This window comes from Copadichromis virginalis, linkage group LG17 (genome assembly GCF_057382275.1).
Source record: "Copadichromis virginalis isolate Kocher_CV1m ecotype Utaka linkage group LG17, C_Virginalis_male_GT1.1, whole genome shotgun sequence".
In the NCBI taxonomy this organism is placed as follows: Eukaryota; Metazoa; Chordata; class Actinopteri; order Cichliformes; family Cichlidae; genus Copadichromis; species Copadichromis virginalis.
This window is the reverse complement of record NC_140634.1, coordinates 26,433,763-26,452,942: the sequence shown is the minus strand read 5'-3', so window position 1 is coordinate 26,452,942 and position 19,180 is coordinate 26,433,763. Positions and strand designations below refer to the sequence as shown.

Sequence of the window (19,180 nt, the reverse complement as noted above, 5' to 3'; positions counted from 1 at the left end):
CTACAATCACTGACCAGCAGCTTATTACACCCATCTCACAAAGAGAGTCACAGCACATCATTTGACATATTCTTAAAATCTTGATCTTTAAAGTGAGATTTAAGGTCCTGCTTGTCTGGTTGTGAATTACTGGACTTCAATCACATGTGTTTGCTTTTTGTAGGGCTGCATGCAAACAGTGGCACCAATGGCAATGATGCTGTATGTAGGCAGAATATTGATCGGTTGAAGTTTGGCTCGAGTAGTAAAGGAAACAATAGCGGAGTTCCCCACAATGAGGAAGAACAAACCGCAGTGGTAGTAAAGGGTTATTTTTAAATGTCCAGTTTCTTTGTATATTCCGACTTCTATCACAGAGGCTAAGCTAAAGGAGCCCTAACAAAAATATAAAGAAAGGGGGAGCCCATGTTAGCAATGATTTGACATTTTGACTCTTCCCACAGGCAACAGAACACCAAGGGTGAAGTGTTAGTATACATAAAATATCTAAAGAGCTGGGGTAGTAGGAAGACAACATAAACCCAGGATGCCCTTTCCACCAATAGAACTTTCAGTAAGAGCTTAAGCAGGCAAGATATTTCTCTCCCATGCAGCATCTCCACCACACAGATTTAAAAATGACCACGCACACCTACTACGCTTGTGACCGTCAGTGTGCAAATGTATGCTTCTTTGCTCGAGCAGGGTGCCCTCTTCTGCCATGTTGCATAGAAGGCAGCTTATTGGATCTCCCGTAGTCAATAAGGCCCCGGCAACAGGGCTCTACCCTCTGCAGTCACTCCCTCCATCTATCCATCCATCCATCCATCTCTCTGGCCAATTATAAGAACTGTACCTTAGCCAAAGATGAGTCAGCGATTTACACCTTGGGTCTACCATGTGAAACGGAGCTGACTGCAGGGTAATTTCCTCTGTGTGTGTGTGTGTGTGTGTGTGTGTGTGTGTGTGTGTGTGTGTGTTTGATCCCATCTCTCGGGGACATACATCCATTTGGCAGAGAGAGTGGTTGAACCCGTAACAGGCCATTTCAATCTCATGGCTACAATGAAGGTGAGAAGAGAGCTCTACTCAAACTGTAATACACACTGGGGGATAGTTTCAGTGTGCATAAAGACACAATACACTGGCAAGGTTGTCAACAGGCATGCGGCACTGCAGGCCTGTTCATGTTCTCACATGGTGAAGGGGCAAAAAAGAAAAAACAGGCAACAAATGAGAAAATAAGCGTAATGACAGACAAGCACAAAGCCTCAGCGCTGTGAGAAAAGGGGAAAAGTCAAAGCTGAAGGAGGGAAAGCACAGTGGGTTTGAACAAAACAGCAACAGAGGCACCGATAATAGTGGGAGCACTAGCAGTAGATGAATGGTGAAGGAGGAGGCTGGTTTTATGGAGGAGAGGTAGAAGACAGCTGCTCCTATCCAAGCCCTTAGCAGACAAATAGTTAAGTCCACACCCAGAGCAACAGGGGACAGTTTTTATTTTTGCTCTTTCTGCTGGGTGGTAGCACGGCAGCGGGGGAGGGGGGTAAGCTGTAGCCCCTAGCTTGGCACACTTACCATCTTCCTCCTCCTCTCTGCAATCTGCTCCTCTGACTCCATCTCTACTTCATTGCTAACGGAGGTTTTGTCTTCTAGATCCTCAAATAACTCAGGATCCTGTAAGAGGAGGGGAGAGCGGGGTATGGCGCTTTATCATGGCTGATCATTCAGTCTGGCTACAGACTAGAAGGAGACAGGTAAGAGTGGAGGAGAGGTGAGGTGAGGGAGAGGCTGAGGAAGAACTTTTTAAAGATACGCTTAGATAGGTGGTTGGTCTGTGCACATTACACAACTGCTAAGTGGCCTTCTTGAAAGTTATGACTTTATTAGCACCCCCTTATTAAATTATTGGTGTAGCAGCTTGAATATTGTCATGTCCATTGGGTATCATCATGATATTAAAACCTATGTCTTACTGGGACAGGTCTACTCATGTTTCTGCATTTCTGAAAGCCTGAGGCAGTCCTTTCTAATTCAAATGGAACTGGTTTCTAAACCAAATATTCAAGTCACAAATAAGATTTCCCTGAATCATGAACTCTAAAATAATTTCCACAACCGATAACAAATGAGACTTTTGTTACCGTCGGCGCCTCTGCTTGTGTTACTACTGCACATCTCTGCCAGACCAGTGGAACAAAAGTGCAGTAAGATATGGTCTGTATAAGGAAAAAAAATTAGCTGGGAGGGGACAAAAGTGGATGCATAACAGGGATGATGGGAGAGGAAAAAAAACTAAAAAAGGGAGGGAACTAAACAGGATGTACAATAACAAAGAGTGACTAACAATGGAAAACACATGCACAGACCAAAATAAACCACATGCATGGACTATAAGGGTGAGTGCATTTTAACAGAATAAATCTAAATTAAGAAGTGTTAAAAAGGGTGACTGACACCAGGCATGTTTTGCGCACCGTACATTAAAAAGTAATCTTGCCTGGTTGTTTGAGATGGAGAGGCGGAGAGGAGAGAGTTTTCTCTGCTTGCTGTCGCCTATGTTCTTGCCCTTCCCCTCGCCGTCCAAACCCACGTTCTGGTTCTGGGCCTGGTCGTCCCGTGCCAACTCCTTGTCCTTCCGATTCCCTCTGCGTCTGCCTCCAGAACCCAGGTTCTCTGTGGGCTCTAGGTTGTGCTTGAGCACCGGGCACTCCTGGTTCCCCTTCACACAGGCACAGTCCACCTTGTATTTACTACAAAAACAAACAAATAACCCAAAGCAAACAAACAAAAACAGGAGAAATTTAGTGAAACGATCTTGTCTTGCTAGCAAGCAATTGCCAGTTTTACTCCTTAACACTTACCAGCTGCCATAGTCAAAATCAAAACCGATTGTGATCTCTGTGCCCTTGGATATCGGCCGCAATGAGTAGATGTATAAATGTAACATGCCGTCCTCAATGACATGACGCACCTGAGGGACGTTCAGAAGAGTATTGGTAAAAAAATAGCGCTTGCAACTATGGATAAGAGTTTTGGTTAATTAAGTGAAAAGAAGCAAATTATTAAGCACTTTTGAATGTTACATACTTCAGCATTGGGAGTACAAGAGCGGCGAATGAAACGTGCTTCGTTTCCAAAGCTGCGAGCGTCTACACACATCTCCAGTCCATCAAATTTTGAATAAAATAACACAAAAGGGTATGGCCTGAGGAGAAAAGCAAGGTCAAAGGATGAGTGGGATCAATGCACACAAAACACCTCAATTTAACATCTTAAATCATCTGCCATTACATTAAGAGTTAATTTATTTGACCTGCACTAAAAACGAAGTTGCACTCAATTTAGATTGAGACAAATCCAAGAGGGAAAACCCTTTTGACTCGTGACAAGCTTCCTAACCTCTTGAAGAAGTATCCGTTGGCCTCAAACTGCTGTCGAAGCATGAACTTGCCCCTGTACTCAATGATGAGGGAGTCTGGGGCCAAGTCTCGCACCGCCTTGAGGATCTTCTTGTTCTTCTGAACTTGACTCTGGGAGACACAAACCGCCTGACATAAACAAACATCTTGAATTACATGTGAACCCCAAGAGGGAAAGCTAGTGCTGCAGACTGCTAGAGACAAACAATGTGTTTGGGTGTTATCATATTTGTGTTACCAGTGGAGATTCACTCAGTGTGTATATTTGTACCTCTACAGGGGGTTTGAAAGAGGCTGGGTGCGTGTTGTATGCCAGACTCTTGCCGTCGCCTTGTTCTTTAACACGCAACAGGACCTGAACATCCTCAGTGTACTGATTACTGCTGGCCTCCTCGTAACGCTCCATCCACGTTTTGATCTTGTTCTCCCACAGAGACGGGTGCTCTGTTGGCTCCTGTTCGGGAGCTGCACCCTGAGAAAAACAGTACAAATGTGACTCACAGCTCAGATTTAACAGGAGCATTCTGGATTCTGGAAATGGTGGACGTGAGAGTGTTCTGTAAGTTTACCTTTACTCTAGAGGATTTTCTGGACCCCTCTCGAAAGGCCTTTAAGGTAATTAAATAAATTAAAAGTGTGAGGTTAATCGGCATTCCAAACGGGTGTTTGTAAAATATTAATTTTGTAAGTGAATGAGTAAACGTTGACCTTTTTAGCTCGAGCAGAGGACGCTGGAGGCTCTTTTTCACCACTCTTTTTGCGCTTTTTATCAGATTGCTTATTGCCAAGGCGTCCAGTGGTGAGGGTGATGGTGGTAGGCGTGTGCTGGAAGGTGGAGTAGAGCTCTAGCGGAACCTCATCTCCACTCTCTGTAGCACTGGTGTCCCCGTCTGAATGAGCAAGCGAGTTATTAGGAGTCAGGCAGGGAACAAAGAAAGTGACACACACAAAGATATAAAAAGCTACACCTGCTTCGGGCAAAACAAAAGCTAATCGTGTCATACTAATGGAAGACAAGGCTTGCTACATCACAAACTAAATTGCAGTTTTCTGCTTGACCTGCAGGTGTCAGTACATCCTGCTCTCAGGCAGAATTATATCTGGCTGTCCTGCAGGGGGAGGAGGCTGCACCCTGACACAGCTTACAACCTGCTTTACTCTGTAATGAGCTGGCCATTTACTGCAGCAAGGAAGCCAGTAAAAGCAGAACTGAAACATCTATCTGTGGGTTCTTGCTTCTAACGCCTCATAGTTCAGCTCTCAAAATAATCTAGTTTCTCTAGGTTTTCTTTTTGTGAATTACTGCAACTGCATTGAGATTTTTGTCAACAGAAATTTTTAAAAAAAAGTACAAGGGTAATGGGAAATGTTGGGAGCTTTATAAATGTGTTCCCTTACCAGATAAAGACTCTCTTTTACGGGTCTGCAGCAGGACGGCCCTCTCTCTATCGAGGTGTCGAGGTTGGCAGCGTTCACACAGGTAGGTCTCAGGAATGTTCTGTCTGTCAATGCCCATGCAGTCTATGTGCTGCCAGGCACTAAAGGGAAACGTTAAGGAGTTTTAATAAACCTTCAAGTCACATTTTCGTTCCCATTAACCACATGAAGTTACAGAAAACTGATCTAGTGAACACAAGGAACAAAAACAGGCAGCTAGATGAAAGAGGCCTGAGTCAATACTAGTCAAAGCTTGTGACTACTTGTGTCTCACCTGCACTTGTCACAACAGATCATGTAGCCATCGTCATGGGTGAAGCCACAGATGCAACGGGTGATGTCAGCCCCGTAGCTGCCATCCTCTGAGGTGCTGAGTGTGGTGCCCCTGGACGCTTCGTCCTGGCCCCCTGGAACAAACAGCCCCCCCTCTCCTTGTCGGATCAACATGGAGGGGGGTGGGGAGGCTGGCGGTGTAGGTGGGGGCCGCGCCCCATAGTTGTGGTCCTGAGAGAACAATTGAAAATGTACCTTTCATGTGATATAGGTAAACGTTGCTTATCAAAATAGTTTAGTTTACAAAACAACGTTGCCACAATGGGCATGCACTATCACTGGCAACAGAAAATTACCTCTACAACCAACACACTACTTAGCAAATTAAATGTTTAGTCTTTTTTAGGCCAAGATGTGTTAGCAACCTTTAGTAAGGTCCAAAGCAAAGGTTTTACAGCCCTGACTTAGTTGTTTCAGTTTCCATTTTATAGCATCTATAGATCATTTAATGACCAAACAATGAACAAAGTTCTATGTACTATTTTAAATATCCTAAAAAGATTAAGAATGTCAATTAACCAACAGCAAATCAGTTTCACTCAATGACTGAAAAAGACAGAGGTTTATGTGTTATAATTGCATTTTCCCCCTAATATCCAAACAGCCTGCCATGTCCTCCTTCCTCTGATGCCTTATGACAAGGAAGCAGTCAATATTGGTCTGTTTTCTGGGTTTCTTAAATCCTCGGGACAAGCATGTTGTGCTGCCTTTAAACCCAAACACTGCTGCATCAGTGATCTAACATGACCACCTTTCTTTAGTCTGTTTTTATCTTGGCAGCTGCTGCCATTATTTGTGTTCGTTTGACTGACAATGATTTTTTTTTTTTTTTTTTTTTAAAGAAGCGTTTACACTCATTAATGCTTGTGTTGTATAAGAAACAGCATGAAAGCATGTACTGAAAGCAATATTTTCCTTGTTCACTGTAATTCTCCTGCTCAAGGTTTGCAGGTTATCTGTATAAGTTTGAGGAAGGTGAGGAAAGAGAGGTGTGTGTGTGTGTGTGTGTGTGTGTGTGTGTGTGTGTGTGCGCTTACAGCATAAGGCAGGCCTATGTAACTGTGGGAATGGTGCGAACTGCTACTGTAAATCTGGTGTGGGTAGCTCGACTTTTCCACCACCACAGGGCTGGCCTCCACCGACTCTGGTCTTTAAGACAGAAACACAAACAAAAATTTGGTTAAGAGCTGAAAAGCAAAGTAATTCAAGGACAGTTTCCTTACAACAGTCTTAAGGATGTGTCTGCATCTGGGTAGCTACTGGTGGTGACACAGAGGTTACAGCTGCCAGAGGAAGGCCACTAAACTGTACCACCACAGTGTGTGCTATAATGTCACCTTATCCGGGCTCGTCAGGCCTGAGAGCCCCACATAACTGACGTTTTAATCCCTGAACCCACATCTGTAAGTCAGACAATCATCAGAAAACACATGCTATCCGTCACTCACACAAAACACACACTTGCACAAGTTCGTTCCTACCAAACCAGTCGATCCACTTTTCTAACACGTTCAGTGGTGAAGAGAGAGCCTGTTTGACCGTTTAGGACCAACCCACCCTTATTATGACATGATTAATCTGTTCTTCAGTTGCTCTGTGGAAGAGGGAAGTGGAACTGGCAAAACGGATGACATGAGACAAGACGGTCCAGTATGAAAGAGGGGAAAAGAAAAGAAAAAAAAGAGAGGGAAGAAGAAGAGGAAGAGAGAAATACCAGTGCAACATACTGGATAAACAAGATGCATTTGAGATACGGACTGTTTAAGCTATGGTGCCGCAGCTATTTGTTTCAGCTCGATATCCACATGAGTGAATGGCTCAGTCATGTGAAAACACATTTGATTCAACTCTTCCCAGAGCAAGGTGTAGAAAACTGCTCAAAGGTCATAAAGACAAAGTTTTTTACTCTGCTCTCTCCAAGCTACAAAAATATCTAGGCAAAATACAATAAAGATGCTCAATAAGCATAAAGAACTGCCTCATATGGAGCTATTTTAGCAGCAAAGACAATGAGCACCCTGACCAGGCCATGTGAGACTCTGACTCTATAACCACGTTATTTTGAAGCTCGCACTCAGGTTAAAAAGCACACTAGAAAGAGCCAAGGCAATTAGGAGATACAGTGAATAATTATATAGCTTGAACAAGTACTTAAAAACACCCCTTAAAGTTCCCTTTAAACAGCGAGTCCCCAAGGCAAGCTGGTGATACGGTACCTGTGGGAGCCCTTCTCAGCCCTATTGCTCCTTTTGCATGCCGAAAGAGCACTGTGCAGCACTTCCTGTGTGTACTGCCACTCAACTATTCACTGTCAAAGTGAAAACGTAAAGTGCATGCTTCAAGTACAGAGGCGGGCCCAGTGTAAGAGGGGTGTGTATGCGTACACAACAGATTAACTGCCACAGATTAGGTTTGCAGAAAGACAGAACATATATACCTGGGTGCAGTTGGTTCACAAACTTTCTTCCATCAATGATTAACCAGATCAAAGTCTACACTTTATAATAAAGAGATGTGGGTGTGTATCACTCAGAGGAGGAAAGAAGGATTTTTTTTTTTTTTTTCTTCAACAGGTTGAAGAGAGACACAGGTGTTACAAATTAGTCTGGGAGGGGAAAAAAAATATCAAGATAATGACAAACGAGGCAAACAAGTGAGCGAGCCTGTTCTGTGGGAAGGAAGGAAGCATGTTTGTGTGTGTGTTTGTTTCTGTATGCGCATAATTGGTGGGTTTGTATTATTCATACATTTACTCTTGAACAAAACTGAAAGTAAGTAGGGAATACCTTTTGGACTTTTCAGTTTTTATTTCTTAAAAATGGGTTATGCCATGAAAATTAGAACTGTTAATTTCATCCAGGACAGAGGGTTTGAAAACCTTCTTCCTGACCAAAACCATCCCCATGTCGTACAGGTTGAAGAGAGACCGGTAATAGATAAGGTAACAGAAAAAGTGTGTTCAATTGAGTACCAGAAAAGTACCTGGTTTTTCAATTTTCCATTATACGTTCTTCTCTGTAACTGATTTGCCATTTATCTTAAGTCACCTCAGATTTTTCCATTCAGGTGTTTAACTGGATAAGTTATTAGATATATGAATCTAATTCTGTAAACTAAAAGAAACGAAAAGCTTTTTAAAAAAAAAACAAAAAAACCAATAAGCTTTTATGTAGCCTGCAAACAAAAACAAGTTTGACGCCGCTGAATTACAGGCACTGTGTGCATATATGTAGTGGGAGGACTGCAGATATACAGTCCAATAATCCGTGACTGCCTGCCTGCGCACAAGAACAGATGAAAGAGGGTGGAATGAGGAGAGAATTTTTGTAACAAAGTTTAACTTAAAGGTGGCAGTTAGCAATTTTCTAGTTTTGCCTAAAAGAACGCCACAAGTGTAAAATAAATAAAAGCATGGAGAGACAATATCATTTAGAAGATGAACATCTGGTGCGAGACTGTAAAGAGGCAGAGTGGACAAGCAGAGTGAACATGAGAGAGCGCAACAGCAGGGAGAGGAAAGAGAGCAGCCCCCGAAACGCCACCGGCAACGCCTTCACTCCTAAAGAGCTCCTGCTTGCTACCATGGCAACACTACGTATTCTGTCAGCAGCGTGTATGCGTGCGCTGGGCTCTGTGTGTGTCAGCGTGGACACACACACACAAATGCATGCACACACTGCATTGGCCAACAGCTGGTGACACTGCTGCAGATTTGAGGGAGGACGTGGAAAAGACGTGACGCCGTTTCTCGGGCGAGTAGCAGAGGCTGAATATAAAATAAGGAACGTAGTCCTTCCAGAAGTCTTGCCGCTTGGCAGCCATCTTGAAACGCATCTGGGCACTTATTTGGGTGGTCATTTCAAGGCATGATTTAGAGCAATTCTGATTTTGGTTACACCAATTATCTCACAGATTAAATTTAGGAATTTGTGCGGTAAAGATTTAAGAATCCTTGGCAAAAATAATGCTACTGCTCACTTGATTTAATATAAATTATGACCTGAGGTAGGTTAAAATAAATCAAAAGGGTTTAAATTCTTTAATAGCCATTAGGGGGCGATTCCTGTGGGTGCATAAAGACTTCTAGTTGCAGTAAGCACTCTGTGCCCTCAGTAAACACTTTCCTAACCAGTTTATGGGCTCAGTTGCAAGTTTCAGGTCATACTGAAGTGAATAGGAAAGGATGATTATCCAGACGACACTTTTTGGCTAATTAACTGTCGGTCACAAGTCATTAGGCCAATAAGAGTGTGGTTTCGTAGTTGGAGCCACCCCTCTCATCACGTCTGGCAAAAATACTCAGCTCGAGGTTTCAGAAACAGCACAGTGCCTGCATCCATCTTTTATGTCAAACATGTTCCTGACATCTCTACAGAGCAGTGTGAGCCCAACTATGCTGTGCCTCTGGTCCAGACAGGACCTGCACAGCAGCAGGTGGAAGCCCCTTTCAAGCTTGTTATCAGCCTTTGAATAAATCTGCAGCAGGCAGTTGGACACAGAGCACTGACGGACAAAGAACAAGGGAGAGAGTGAAGGCGAGGGGCTTACTCGTAGCCCCGGTGACAGCAGCACTCAGGGGGTGGGGGGTAGCTGGCTGGTGTTGGGGGAGAGACACCATATCTATGCAAGGACCACCTGTCACTCAGGGCAGTGTCCATGGCAACAGGCCCTGCGCAGTGCAGAGAGGAAAGAGGAAGGGAGGGGAGTGAGGGGTAAAAACCATGGCAACACATGCTGTCTGGGTAACAGCTCTGATGAAGGCGACAGTGGTAGCAGCAGGGAGGGGAGGGCTCTCCCTTGTTTTTAAAGAGACAGGATCCCCTGCATAAGCAGATGACGTGTGTTATTCTTTAGTCGTACGCAAACCTCTTGCTTCATTTATTTGACCACAAAACGCCGCGGCAGTGTCCTTGACAAGACTATAAGGAAACCGAGAGGAGGGGCGATAGGAAGCTTGTTGCCATGGCTCCATGCACCATTTCTGCTTCACTGACTGAATGCAGTGCACACATGTGCAAACGTCAAGCTTACAGCATTAGACAAGGATCAGGGAAAAGGAGGGAAAAAAAAAATAAAAAATCATACGTGGTGCCTCTGTATACTTCACACAGTCAGCTTTATAAACAGACTGCACACATACAGTGCAGATTCACATGGTAGATGTAGTTAACTGCTCAACAATGTGAACATCTACAGGAATCAATGACAACACTGAACAGTCCATTAGAGCGCACACTAGAGGGGCCCTGCTTCCTGCAAATTCCTGTCCCATTAACAGTAGCTTTGTAAATATACGAGAAGAGATCTGTCTGGAAAAAAGAATTTTTTTTTTTAATTTTTTAATTTTTTTTTAAAACAGCAGCTTCAGTTATTACAGAGGGCATGTTGGGGCCCCTGAAAAGGAGAAGGCGACAGACGTGCTCAAATAAAACTATATACGACACAGAGGAGGGGTGTAAGTTGAAAGAAAGGAGAGCAAAACTGAGAATGACATTTTGGTGATACAACACAACGAAAGATGGTACACAACAGTGAATAAGAGGAAGTGAGGGGGCATAAAAATGTGCACAGTAGAGGCCTGCTGTTACTCACTCTGAGCCAGCAGCCATGTCCAGGTATGAGGTGTCTGCAGTGTCCACCCCTACTGGGATGACTATGCTCATGACGTTCTCTGCTGATCAGTTCTTGTCCTACTGAGTCCAGAGAAAGGGAGTCCAAAACACTGAGGCATGCCAGCCACAGCACTCATTGCAGACATCTAAGTGCATCCACAAGGCCTGAATATAGAAGGGGGACAAAAAAAAGAAGGAAAAAAAAAGAAAAAAAAAGAGACAATTTATTAGTAAAGTGAAAGTGAGTTTAAACACAGGAAAACTGCATGATCTACCAAACCTGAAATCACAATTCATAGTGAAAATGGGGTATTTCCAACACATGTAAATGTATGATTCACACTTTCAGATGAGCAACGTTTTTCACAGGGAAGTGTTTGCCAGGAATTTCCCCCCTGACAGGGTTACCGAGCTCAGGTTAGTGGCTGATGAAAAGCAAGAGGGGAATGTTTCTGTAAGGTGAAGCCTGAGCCGCCACCAACTGCTGCTGCTGAGTGAACTGCGCTAAAGCGACCTCTGCACACTCTCCGCCATGCATGCAAGAAAGGGCTGCACTGCAAGAAAGCTCCCACAAAGGGGAGCAAGAGAACACATAGCAGTCGACCGCCATGAAAGGAGGGAGAAAAATGCAACATAAAGGCCATTCCCCCCACCCCCTTTTGACTGAATAGAAGTGCTCCGTTTTAAATAAATCTAAAAACTGTAGTGTACTGTATTTGCATGTCCACACACCTACACAGTAGAAAAGTTTAGGTTATAATCTTTTAACGGACATTGAAAAAGCTCCCCAAGTTGAGAATCAATAATTTAACTGTTAGGTGTCAGGCAGGTGTATGTAGTGCAGGAGACTGGCTGGACTAAGAATTTTTCTGGAAATAGCATACATGGGAATATTAAAATGCATTTGTATGGAACTTGAATCCAGACGGGAGCATATGTGTCAGTGTGGCTGCCCCTGATACAGAGCTCTGTTGATAAGCGGGATTAGTGGGAGGGACAGATGCTGAGACAAAATAGGCTGGAGGTCACACCTTCAGCCTGCTTATGCACTCTGGGGCCCAAACAAAGGCTCGGATCATGGCTAAGGTTTTCGTTTGGGGGAAGGTTTACAGAACATGTCATGTATTCACACATTTAGCAAGCAAAAACACACTCTCTCAAGAAAACCTGTCTCTGCATGCCTGTGTGGGTTTGTGAGGTAAGATCATTAAATCCTTCTGGAGCACTGCAGGTCTGCACATATACAGGACGACTTTCCAGGAAAGCTTTTATTTCCCAAAAGCCCCCGCCCCTCTCCCCCCTCAAACAACACAGCATATATCAAGGAAACCCTCAAATTTTTCACACTGAGGCACATGTACACCAGGAGCTTTTTAAAGTAGACTCCACAGCCGTGATGATGGTAGTAATTTCAGGTACCAATTCACCCAAAGGCACTGTTTAAGCCAGGAGGACTGGTGAGAGCCTCACAGACATGACAGCTGTCAGTTCCAGGCCTAATTAATAGAAGGAAGACGACCCCTGTGAGTGTGCGTGTCGGCCAAGTCTGGGATCACCTTCTAAATCCTCTCCCGATTCTTTGTGGGTTAAACAGGACAACTGTATCACAGGCAGGGGCATTTCATGATAGACGCTGACGTAACCAAAACACTTTCTTTCAACAAGAATAGGGCAGTTTGCCAAAAAACACAGAAATGACAGATCCCCCCCCCCCCCTCCCCGTATTATCAGAGAGGCCCAGTATGTTTTAGCATGGGTAAAATAGCTTCCCTCTAAAGCAAGTCATTTGTTCTCTCTTCCACCATGTTTGCCTCCACTTGGTGCAATGAATCTTGCTGTCACTACTAAGGAATGCAGACATTTAGCCCCCTTCCACTCATATAAACAGATAATCTCTCACTTTGTCCTTTCAAAAATACCTCTACAAGGAGGCTTTAAGAGTAGCATGCACACATGTGTGCACTGTGCTGCAGCCAGACACACTAAAGACTGACAAAGAACAGCGGGACAAAAAAAACAAACAAACAAGTACAGTACAGCAGTACAGCAACATTCCTCAGTAAATCGGCGTTTCACTGTGACTGCCTCTGCCTGCTCCTCCTACTTCCTTTAGAAGGGCCGTCCATCACCCTGGAGAAATGCAGCCAAAGAGAGAGAAAAGACACCCCCCCCCCCTTCCTGAGCCCAGTCACCCCACCCAAGCGGATTTCTCTCCCTCCTCTGTGCACTTCCTAAATAAACCTGAGACAGTAACGCAGAGCTGAGGGAAAGGAGAGTGTCGCAGACACAGCTCCCAATTACACGAGTGCCAGGAGAGACCATTTAAAGCCACCTTTGGCTAAATCCTCTGCTGTTATGGAAACACATGGAGAGTGGGGAGGGAAAAGCGAGGAACGTGCACAGGGGAGGGCGAGCAGACAAACGTGAAAAAGAAATATGGCAAAAAGTGGGTAATAGTAGAAGAAACCGCAGCGTGGAAGTGGTTTACATTTTCTTGGTGTCTCAGTTCTCCAAATGTGCTCACTGAATAGATTTGCTCATCCCGCTGAGAGCTTTAAAAAAAAAAAAAAAAAAAAAGAACGAACGAACGAACGAAAAAAGAAAAATAAAATTACCAAAGGCTTAGAGGGCGTGGGGTGGGGGAGGTGTACTTGGGGTATGTCTGACAGTGATGCTGCACAGCCCCGACCTGGGTGGACTCTGGGTGGCGGAGTGGAGCACAGAGCGTAAACCCAGTCTCTCCTTTCTCCTCCTTCCCTCCCTCAGCGAGGGGACACAGTCACGTCATTGTGTGTGTGTGTGTGTGTGTGTGTGTGTGTGTGTGTGTGTGTGGGGGGGGGGGGGAATGATTGCTACCCTTTTAAGACAGAGCTGCACTGAAGTCGGCAAGGGAAAACCCATACCATCACCATCGTATTCAAATGATACTACCACAGGGAGCAGCTTTTCTCTCTCCTCAGTTTATCACCACTGCTCTATGTGCAACAGCATCGTTATTCTCATTTTCGCAGCAGATCATGTTTTTCCTGAAGTGGGAGGAGCAAGAGGAAAATGAGGGATTCCAACTAAATCCCAGGGCCCTCTCTGCCAAGCAGATGTGACTTCACACCATCCTCATAGCTGGCTGCAATGACTCAGCTCGGAAAACGGATAAAACAAACTCCCTACAAATACACTCATGTAACAGGAAGCATGACCCAAATGGATTCTCCCCCCCGTACCCACCGGGAGACACACGAGATCTGCCTTTTTCTTCATAAATCAGTGTGCGCATGGCTGCCAGCAACACTCCCTTTGCACTCGAGCGCTGAAGGTGAAGTCATACATCAATACAGCAGGGGATATGGATGTGAGCGTTCACACAAGCACTTTTTGCTGCAACAATAGGAAATGTATTGGTACGCATGAAAACCAAAGGCTCATTAGACTGTTAGGAACAGTCCGTTTAAATGTCAGGCAATGAGGAGAAGGTATTTATGCAGCTGTTTTCAGGTACCCTAAATGAGAACTAGTAAATAACTGACTAAAAGGGGAGAGCAGTGTAGCAGCAAGCGGCGTGTAAGTTCAGACAGCGAGCTTGAGCCCGTATGGCAGCAAAGCTGGGACAGCCCTCCTGTAGTCTGAGTAATGTCCTGTACAGGAGATCCCTGGGGGCACAATCTCTCCATCTCCCTCTCACTGCTGCTTCCAGAGTCAGAGTAATGTATGGCTATGTATGGTCAATGACAAGTCTCTTTAAACATCTGAAAAGTAAAACTGATGTACTAGTAGGTTTATGAAATCGACCATTCTCATATCTGCTCATAAAGTAGAAAATAATTTTTCTACTTTTCAAGGGTGAAAAAAGTCAGCATTTGGAAGCCAGAAGGGTTGGTGGTGACGGTGTTTAAAACTTTCAGTGCTCACATTGAAAACCAAAGTTACACATTACCATCATTACAAAAACCTCTGCTAGATTTAAACACTAAAAATTAGTCATCTGAGCAAAAATACACTAGTTCAATATACTTCCTGTAAAAATACATTAGTTTGAAAGTCACGCTAAATGACAACAGGAAAAAAAAAAAAAAGAAAAAATTGTGTTCATGAAGACAAACAAATAAGTTGTGCTTTCATGATTATTTTCTATTAATTTACACCGGGTTTCTTTAACAGTGCGAGGGCCAATAGGATTCATTTTGTCCCTTGGACTTGGGAGAGCTATCATGATTAGAGACTGAAATGCAAGCACATATGCAGCTGCTTCCTAATTACAGCATTTGGAGAATGCACTTCATAGCTAACTAAAATGTGAGCTGTGTGTGTGTGCAGAGAAAATGGGGAGCGGCTACTCAACATCTACAGGGCAAAAGAACAGCAAGAGCCACTCAGGACCCATTATAACAGTGTTTGATGATCAATTTCACGCTTGGACCGCAGTGTTGTTACATCACCAACGTCGATGACACGGCCCCTCTTTATTCCACAACCCATGAATGCTATTGTAACCCAGGCATAGCAACAGGAGAAGGTTGGGGAGGTGTAGTGGGGCTGTGGCCTCAGTAGCTCTAGCCCTAAAGCCACCTGTCAGGGAGGCAGCTTGCTAGTTTAAAGAGGGATCTGTTATGCCTGAGCTAGCGGCACAAAAACAGGTCACCTGAGCTCTGGCTTCTCCTCCCAGCTGGGATACCATGTGACTCTGCTGGGCTCCTGAGCCAGGCAGCTTTGTCTCTGGTGTTTGGGCACTACACATGTGAGATCTCTGGAGACCAGGCAGCATCTACACAGCTTAGCTCCACATGGCGAACAGACAGTTACTACACAGAGGTGCTACTGTTTCAGAGAATTAATGTCTGGAGATAAAAGAAGGGCACAAAAACAACAGGGGCTCTTCTTTCTGGCTTGTCAATACATCAATATACCAACAGACATCCTGCACACTTGTCTGGTTTCTTTATTGTCTCCATCTCTCTCTCTCTCTCTATTGCATAGTATGCTGAGAAAAATTAAACTGGTTTCCACTTAGTGTGTGGCTTTTTGATGGCACAAGTCTGCCTTGGGGGGTCAGGGTGAGAGGAAAGGTGCGTCACCTGAGACTGCCATGTCTCCAAGCTGCCCGGCCAGAGCACTCTGTCCCTATGGCAGAGGGAGAGTGGCACCTCACCTCACCATCTCTGTTAACACAGTAAACAAACACACACTTTCCTGCACAAGGCCACCAGGCACACACAGAGCCAATCGGGAATTTAACACTGGCTGGTCTGATATTCTGTGGACAGAGGGGAACACCACAAAAAAAGAAAAAAAAAAAGACGAGGATGAGTGTTTGAATAGAGGCCTCTGCTCCTTTACAAGAACGAGCAAGGCGGCTTGGGATTTTGTGTATTAAGTAGCAAAGACTAATTAGCCATGATAGTGCCTTCTAATTCATCTAGTAGTAAAAACACCTCCACAGAGAAGATCTTTTAACACTTAATCTTATTTTGAGACAAACTGGGTTCATTACAGCATCAGATAGTGTACTCCCAGAGGTTTGGAGGGGTTGGGTCATGCATTATTCCTCCTGGCCTTACACTTAAGTCTGTATTAAGGTTTAAAACAATAAAAAGTGCACACACAGGCAAAATACAACATGGCCGTTTTGATCCAACCCGCAAGACCCTAAAAGGAAAACAATGCACAGCCGAAAAATCCAATAAGAGGCAACGTTATTCTGAGGAATGACAACTGTGGGTATGTACTGCTACTGAACTCATTTCATCACTGACCTATGCAGTGGGGTATAACAGAAAATTGGCGTAGGCTCATTTAAAGGCTGAGTTAGGTGGGTTTTTTATGTTGTCATGTAAATACTTTCACTATAACCTTTAACTATGTTTTGATTCATACTTTAGTATATGAATGGTCCTTTATTTGTTCAATTTAAGTCACTGTCGCCCTGGTTTAAAGTGGGTTGATAGTTTATTAAGAAAGACCTGATGCTTTCTCTGACATGGAAGATGTTCTACTTTACACATCGTAACAAAATGATCAGGGTAAAAGACAAACAAAGCTTCTTGGCAAGAGTCTCGAAGAGGCATTTGAGCTGAACAAAGTGCCAGAGTTTTTCCCACAGGGTAAAGTAGAGGAAAGGACAGCTGTGCCATGAGCTCAAAAAAGTATCCCGGAAACTGGCTTTGACTCGTTTCCCTCCACATTTTAATTTTGAAATCGCCAGAAAACTAATGCGCAAAATTATGTTGTCTGACATGAAAAAAAAACAAAGCATACACAAAACATATTAGTATTACAGTTAATTTAAAACATAAATTAAAACACGGGAGAGTACTGAGGCAGTCTGCAAGATTGCTATGTGACACGATCCAGGCAATGTTTTTCTTACTACCAAATACTTGGCATTAAATGTTGTGCAACTGTATGGTATTGTATTATGTGAGAAAACAAATATCACTCCCACACTGAGACATACCCAGCATTTTACAGCATCTAATAAAACTGATTTCATCTGAACATAAAGTGCAAAAGCACAGCTATCTCTTGTGACTCTCATCTTGCACTTACCAGAGGAGAATCACTAAGACTATTAGAAGAAGAAAAAAACAAAACATGTAGGGCTTAATTTACTCACGCTCAATGACAGGAAAATACAAAGCAACATTCTCTGAGGCTTAACTACATGCAGAACAATTTCCCCTAAACAGTTTGAGCTGGGAAAATTCACGCATATGTATTTAAATTTACAATTCTATCCATCACAGCTAACATATTCAGACCCTTAGAACACTGGGTGCACTTCTGTTACACTAAAGCGAATGAAGAGGAAATGAAACCCACTATGGTGATGGAGAAACTGCATAATATTGTTTAGGGTTCTCAGGTGAGATGCGGCAAAAAGAGCAAGTCTTCTATCTAATGTCCTTTGATGTCGTTGCGTTTTTGCACCGTTTTGAAACTTGAAAAGTACACCAACATGCTCCTTCTATGTCAAACAAAAGTGTCGGGTTTTCTGTGGTAACATCAATAGTGCCCCAGCATTAAAACTCAAGAAAATCGCCCAAGAAGTGACGCACGTTACAGGGGTGCTATGTAATTCGTTTTGGGAACAGGAAACAGCACCAGCAATTATTACCACAGCAAGGCAAAAGGCGCAATGATGCCGATGTATGATCCGGATTCTTTCACGCTATTATAAGCCCAACTTAAATACAAAATAAATAAACAGCATGTGTTGTGTAGTTGCTCCTCAGTGAGTACGTCGGCGCTGCAGTCAGTCCCCGTCGATAGGGGTGTGGAGGGTACAACGTTGCTATTATGTTACCACAACACCCTGGCGCTGTCGCCATTTTCATAGCGCTTTTTCTCTGGACGGCGAGACAACCGTGTAGCCAAGGGAGCCTCGCCATGGGAAGAAACCCCCCCAAGAATGCATTCAATCGCCTTTCACACACTCTACCTTGAGTATCACTCTGTCGGTACAGTTTTTGTGTTGTTACAAGTAGGGGTTTGTGTGAATTCGTCGAAAGCGAGGCCAGCGAGCTAATCGGCTAGCACTGGCCTCTAAAAGTGTAATGTTAGAAGGCTACAAGGCCTTTTTTAATTTGAATGTTAGCAGAAAATATGGGGAATCTCTTCAAATCTGTGCCGTGAATAGAGGCCAAAAATAGCCTCGGAATGTAACGACGACAAACAGCGTATAGTTAGCACAGCGAACTAGCCGACACGAATTAATACGCTGCTTGTCAGACAGGAAAGAGCGACAACATCCGCGTTAAGACACAAAAACACCACCACCAAAGCTGATTGCGCATTCACACGGTTATACCAGGTGAGGGGAAAGCGACAAATTTCCTTCATTTGTTTAATTCTGCGTAGCTTGAATCGCTAGTACAGCTGGAGTAGATGGGGCGAGATGCCCAAAAGGAACATCCCCTCCCCCACGCTTTGCAGCATTTGAACCCAATACACCCTGAATCTAAATTAAGTGATCATCGCGAAATGCACTTTTAAGTCAGAGTGTAACAAAAGAAGAGTCGCCAGTTTCTCTCCGTTTGACACCGGACGTGCTCTCAACTTCTTTATAAAGCCTGCGAGATTACTGCGTAAGAACAACTTCATAAAAATCGGTGTAGCTGCATGTAAAATGCTTTATTTTCTTTCGGGGCTTTTTTCAACGCATGAACGGAAATAATGTTTCCGTTCTATGGCTAAAGAGAGATGAGAGATGACGCTACTGCGACGGATTCAAGCTTTTAAAAAAAACACTCATGAAATAATATCGTTTTCAGTGAGCTATCGCATCTGCTGATAGACAGTACGTGCAGTAGTTTGGCTGATTATGAATAAAGCGGTTGTATTCGAAGAGTATTATTTACACACACAAAAAGGCACGAAAGTGTGCGCAATATGGCCTGCAGTGTC

The 19,180-nt window shown here is 43.9% G+C and overlaps 1 protein-coding gene across 7 annotated transcripts in view; it reads right to left on the bottom strand.

The window, feature by feature from the left end:
* Positions 1-19,180, bottom strand: part of kmt2e (lysine (K)-specific methyltransferase 2E) — a 29,481-nt gene that overhangs the window by 9,276 nt on the left and 1,025 nt on the right. For 3 of the 7 annotated variants that reach the window (XM_085436574.1, XM_085436573.1, XM_085436576.1), the window contains exons 2-13: positions 10,764-10,948; positions 6,209-6,320; positions 5,113-5,342; positions 4,800-4,939; positions 4,110-4,291; positions 3,971-4,009; positions 3,673-3,873; positions 3,382-3,530; positions 3,070-3,187; positions 2,844-2,953; positions 2,480-2,732; positions 1,558-1,656 (exon numbers count right to left, since the gene is read on the bottom strand). In XM_085436574.1, coding sequence (XP_085292700.1) covers positions 1,558-1,656; positions 2,480-2,732; positions 2,844-2,953; positions 3,070-3,187; positions 3,382-3,530; positions 3,673-3,873; positions 3,971-4,009; positions 4,110-4,291; positions 4,800-4,939; positions 5,113-5,342; positions 6,209-6,320; positions 10,764-10,834 — 1,704 coding nt within the window. In that variant the 5' untranslated portion in view covers positions 10,835-10,948. The remainder of the gene's footprint in view (positions 1-1,557; positions 1,657-2,479; positions 2,733-2,843; positions 2,954-3,069; positions 3,188-3,381; positions 3,531-3,672; positions 3,874-3,970; positions 4,010-4,109; positions 4,292-4,799; positions 4,940-5,112; positions 5,343-6,208; positions 6,321-10,763; positions 10,949-19,180) is intronic. The other 4 variants (XM_085436575.1, XM_085436577.1, XM_085436578.1 and 1 more) reach the window with 2 other exon arrangements.